The sequence below is a fragment of the Dendrobium catenatum genome, unplaced genomic scaffold (genome assembly GCF_001605985.2).
Source record: "Dendrobium catenatum unplaced genomic scaffold, ASM160598v2 original_scaffold_177812, whole genome shotgun sequence".
NCBI classification, from domain to species: domain Eukaryota; kingdom Viridiplantae; phylum Streptophyta; class Magnoliopsida; order Asparagales; family Orchidaceae; genus Dendrobium; species Dendrobium catenatum.
The window spans coordinates 2,611-7,477 of record NW_021496233.1 but is presented as its reverse complement, the minus strand read 5'-3'; the positions used below and the strand labels follow the sequence as shown (position 1 = coordinate 7,477).

Genomic DNA, 4,867 nt, shown 5'->3' with positions numbered 1-4,867 from the left:
ATATCACCATCTAATACAAGAACTGCCAAGTACTTCTATAAAAAAAAACACTTAAAAGCAAATAAAGCATGACGTAAGAACCAATTGACTCCTTTTAAGTACTTTTTAAAGGTACTAATACGGTAATAAATTTCATGGTCGAAATCATGTTTTCTAGAACAGGCTAGGCTAGAAATAGGACAAGAATAAAATCATCAATAACATGACTATCCAAACACAAATTACTGACACCATAGAGCAACTACTATACAAGACTTTGGGAAAAAACATGACACGGCATAAGATGAGAAAAGATACAGAGAACTCTAACTTACATGAATTATTAACACTGGACAGGTTACACGTGGAACTTTATCAATGTTCTGCAGTGAAAAGCATGTTTGAGAAACTATTAACAGTGGTCAAGCAAAACAAACCACTATATGATAGAATCAACAAGATACAATTTGCACCTTATATATGTCAAACCAGTATGAGTGCTTCACCGGGTACATTACTCGGAGACCTGACAGAATGGGGCTGTGCAGAACAACTGCTCTTATATTAGACAATTGAGTGGCCAAATCTAAAGTAGGGCCACTGCCAACTGATTGACCGTACAAAATAATATTTTCTGCATTGGTCCCATAATTTTCTTGAAGACATTTATAAACTGCCTCAATATCAACATAGGTGTTTTGCTCACTTGGCTGCCATAAGAGAATTGCAAATTTAGCATCACCAAAGAAATCAATATAGTGTAAATCAAAGCACATGTTACTTGAAATGATCGTGGACCTTTCCGGATGATTGGCCATATCCAGAATAATCATACCTGCAGAGATAGATCTCAAAATGAATATCTTTAAGTATTTTGATTAAGCAAATTAATGAAGATGCCAGCCTAAAATCAGAAATAAGCTTCAAATTTTGCTTTGCTTCCATAATAGTTTGCCACATAATTTAACAGGATCACAAAAATTCGCTCAAATCTAGCAGTCAATGAATGGAAAATAACCTAAAAATTTTTATGTGGTTCATGTGCAATCCAGATAATGTTGATTTTTGCTGGCACTTGCAATTTTGACTTGCACCCGTAGTAGTGCAATATTTATGCCCTCAAAAATCTTAACCTTGATAATGTTGGATCTCTAAGCACTACAAAGGGGAAGATTAAGGAGGGCAATAATTGAAATGCACCGTTTGAGCCTTGCGCATAACTTTTATATCCATTGCTAGTTATTTTCTCCTTTATCATAGTCAAATGAATCCCAAATTACCAGTTAGTAATTTGGAACATTTTCAATGCTTGCTTCTTTGTGGTACATTTTGAAGGAAAGAAACTCCAAATGTTTTAGATTCAACTCTTTCTCGGCACAAGAACTTTGGAATGATGTTAAGTTTCCTTTTCATACCTGGAAAAGGTTCTGCTGAAAGAATTCAACAAGAAAGTTAAATAATGTAATTGGCTGGTTCCCTTTAATGCCTTCTCTCTGTCATGCAGGATTCATACTGCCTAAACTGGTGGATCTTTACTGAACTTTTTCTACTGACTTGTACTTGTTTGATATTAAGGTTCCTTAAATGAATGGTTCAAGATTCCCAATCTCTTTGTTTCCATATGCATATTGGTTTGTGTTCCCAGCAGGCCATACCCCCTTGCTCTAACCCACAACTGGTCCAGACTCCTGATCCCAGACTTTCGCTCCCGATTGGCACCTGTAGCACCATCTTCTGCTAGACCTACAACACCATCTACACACTAGACTCCACCCAAGCTGAATCCATAGTTGGCTCCTCCCTGCCACCTCATGGATCCATGATATCCTTGCTACCACTTCGCAATCCATGTGTGCTAACCGATTGTACGGAACAACTATGGGATGTCTTACTGCAATTAATTTTGTGGTTATTTTTTATTACTTGATTTTTTATATTTTTCTATTAAAAGCTCTCCTATTATTGTATAAGTTTTGCACAAATATCAAAATGACATACTCAACGGATTCTTCAATTCTTGTAATGTTATCGGAGCTTTTTCCCTTCTATTCCCAAAGCTGCAGTCTGCATGATTGTATTGCCACAATCTTGCATCTTTCATCGATGCATTTCCATCCTTCCTATTTTTCTCATAGATGTAGCCTTTATTATTGCGGTTTTGTTTCTATCCGTTTTTGCAAATCAATTAGTACCATAGTTTTGCTCTTCCGGAAAAAACAATAATATTCAAATTCCATCAGGTCTTGGGTTCCTTTAGAACCAAAGCTGGTAATTCAAATCCAATTGGAGATTTAAAAAATATCAATTCAACAATTGATTGATTGGAAATAACTATCTAAATTGGTGGCAATTGGTCTACACATCCCATGTTTAAATCGTGTGTTGGCACTTTCTTTACTCAAATCAAGTCGAATTGGACACCATCAACTCATTTAAGCCCCGTCGAACTCAAATCGACTCAAACCAGATAAGACCCAATTTTAGTCCGATGCTTGCAAATTTCAGTTTATTTTAGTTTTTTTTATTGTAAATTGAATGCTATAGTTTTTTTATTTTTTTTATACTACCCTATGATGGAAAGCATCCAATATTCATGAGTAGGTAGTGCTTGGGCTTGGCAAACTTTGGGTGTGCTAGCTATTTGGGTTCCTTGGTTCTTAGGCTGCTGGTTGCTTCTCGTGTTGGGCTTGGCTACTCGGTTTTTTGGCTGTGTTTTTTAGCTACTATGTGTCAGCTCATTAATGTTGAGCTGCTGTTTTTCAGCTCATTATGATGGGCAGTTCTCTCATTTTTAGCTCATTATGTGGAGTGTATCTTGTTCTTTCCCCTTCCCTGTGGCCCTTCGATTATCCCTGCCTGGATGTCTGTTCCAGTTCCCCTGACTGCCTATTCCGGTTCCCCTGGCCGTCCATTCCTTCCCCCTTAACTACTTTTTTTGGTTTCCTGTGTGGCTCTTCGGATGTTGTTTATGGACGGATTGCTGGCGTTCTATTTCCCCTTACCTGATTGGTTCAATTGGAGGTGGTTTGGTTGTTTGGCTGCCCCCTTTTCTCCTATAAAATTGAGGTGTTTTGAAGTATGAAAGGTTGTTAATTATTTGAGCAAAGTCTCTAAAAAAAATCTAAGGGTTTCTTCCTTGGAAAAGCTTGAGAGCTTATTCCATTTCTCTCTTCCTCTCTACAATTTCGTCTTGGGCTTCTTATCTCCTTCTTCTCTCCGCAAGTTTCACTCCACTTGTATCTTTCTTCTTGAGTTATTGCAGTTGTTGGTTGGCTGATTTGGGAGCATTTGCCGGAGAAGTTTTGGTGGACGTTGGACCTTGTAGCTGTGGTGGACCCTTGGTTTGCATGCCCTTAAGGCCTTAAGCACTACTTTTATATTGCCTACTATTTCGTTGTAAGTGAGGAAACTGCTTGCTGGTTGGTTCTGAGGGTGGTGGTTTTTATTTTTAATTTTGTTTCGTTTGTTTGGCTTTCATTTGTTTTTAAAGTTTGTTTGGATGTTGGTATTCTAAATGTTGAATCGAGTCATGTTCTACTAGTCCTGGTGTTCTTTTCTCTTGGCTCTTCCTATCTAGTTGCCCGCATCATAGTCTAATTAAGCTCAATTTCATCAAATTAAATAAAATCGATTGGTGAAATCTGACTAATCTCGAGCCCAATTGGACTCAAAATAAGTCCAATTGAACTCAAATCAACTCCCAAATAAAAAAATCTAATTCAATGGCTATGATTGCCCCCAATCTTCAAACCTCTGTTGTTGTTTTCCCGTCAAGTCCAGGGATTTCTACGGCTATAGCAAAGATTGAGTGTCAGATAAACATATCGACCAGAGGAGGCTTTGTTGACAAATATTTTCGTGTCGACACGATCCCGATCTCGTACTCGATCGATCCGATCGAATGCAGTCGAAGCAAAATTGACCCAAATCAACCCCATATTTAATTAAATTAAATTCGAATCAAATCCAATCAAGCCTCGTCGAGCGCAATTCGATGCTGATTCAAGTTTAATTTTGCAAAATTAACTTGATCGGACCCAAACCGACCAAAATTGGTTTGAGTTGGGTCCAATTTGGGCTCAATTTCAACCCTAATTGATTGATTTGGGCTAAATTAAATACCTAAATCTGAAATTGAAATGAACGGATCAGATTTCATGTAAAATCCTGTTCAAATTCTTCGTTTCCCTCAATGACGACTCTGATTGGGTCCTTTGGGCGGCGGAGCCAGCTGGCCTTGCGGTCTCTAAGAGAATGAAAAGGAGAGTAAGCTCTCCCATGCATTTCTTTGGTTCGTCCGTCCCAGATAAAGCGGAGAAGGGAGAGAGAGCCTTCGGCTCCCCTTGCTTGCGTGCGTGCGCCCGGAGCAAGGAAGAAGAGAGGGAAAGGGAAAGAGCCATTCGGCTCTAGCTTCAGGCGTCCAACCCCTTCAACTCGCCAAGCCTAGCTTGCCTTCTTGCGTGTGACCTAGCCAAGAGGGAGGGCCGGCCAAGTCTCTTACTCCTTGCATGCATTTCTGGGAGCCGAAACTAAAAGAAGAGGAGATTATGTACTCCCTTGCTGCTATTTTCTTCTTTCTTGTACCAAAAGAGGAAAGTTTCTCTCTATTTTCCTCCATTTCTCCAAGTGGAAAAGCATAGACCTACTCTTTTCCTTCTCTTGAGCAAAAAGGGAAGTGTAGGAGTATAGTGGAGGCACTTGGAGGTTGTCTACTCGCTGTGGAGACTTCTTCTCACTTTTCCTTCATCTCCGGCGACCTCTTGATGGTAAAATCAGCATCCGGAAGCCTTCAAACACTGAAGACAACAGTTTCGTACTGTCTTTGACAGCACATTTATCTTCCGGAGGGCTTGGACAGAAGCTTGGAGCCTTCGAAAGGGCTTGGACA

At 39.4% G+C, this 4,867-nt stretch overlaps 1 protein-coding gene across 1 annotated transcript; it reads right to left on the bottom strand.

Annotated features, from left to right (window-relative positions):
• Window positions 1-314: 314 nt before the first annotated feature.
• On the bottom strand, window positions 315-2,819 carry LOC110116334 (alpha/beta hydrolase domain-containing protein 17A; the record flags this gene model as incomplete). Its single annotated transcript, XM_020849880.2, is given in 3 exon segments — window positions 315-362; window positions 453-689; window positions 778-2,819. Coding segments are annotated over 3 exon segments (447 nt in total), but the record flags the coding sequence as incomplete, so codon positions are not given.
• Window positions 2,820-4,867: the final 2,048 nt, after the last annotated feature.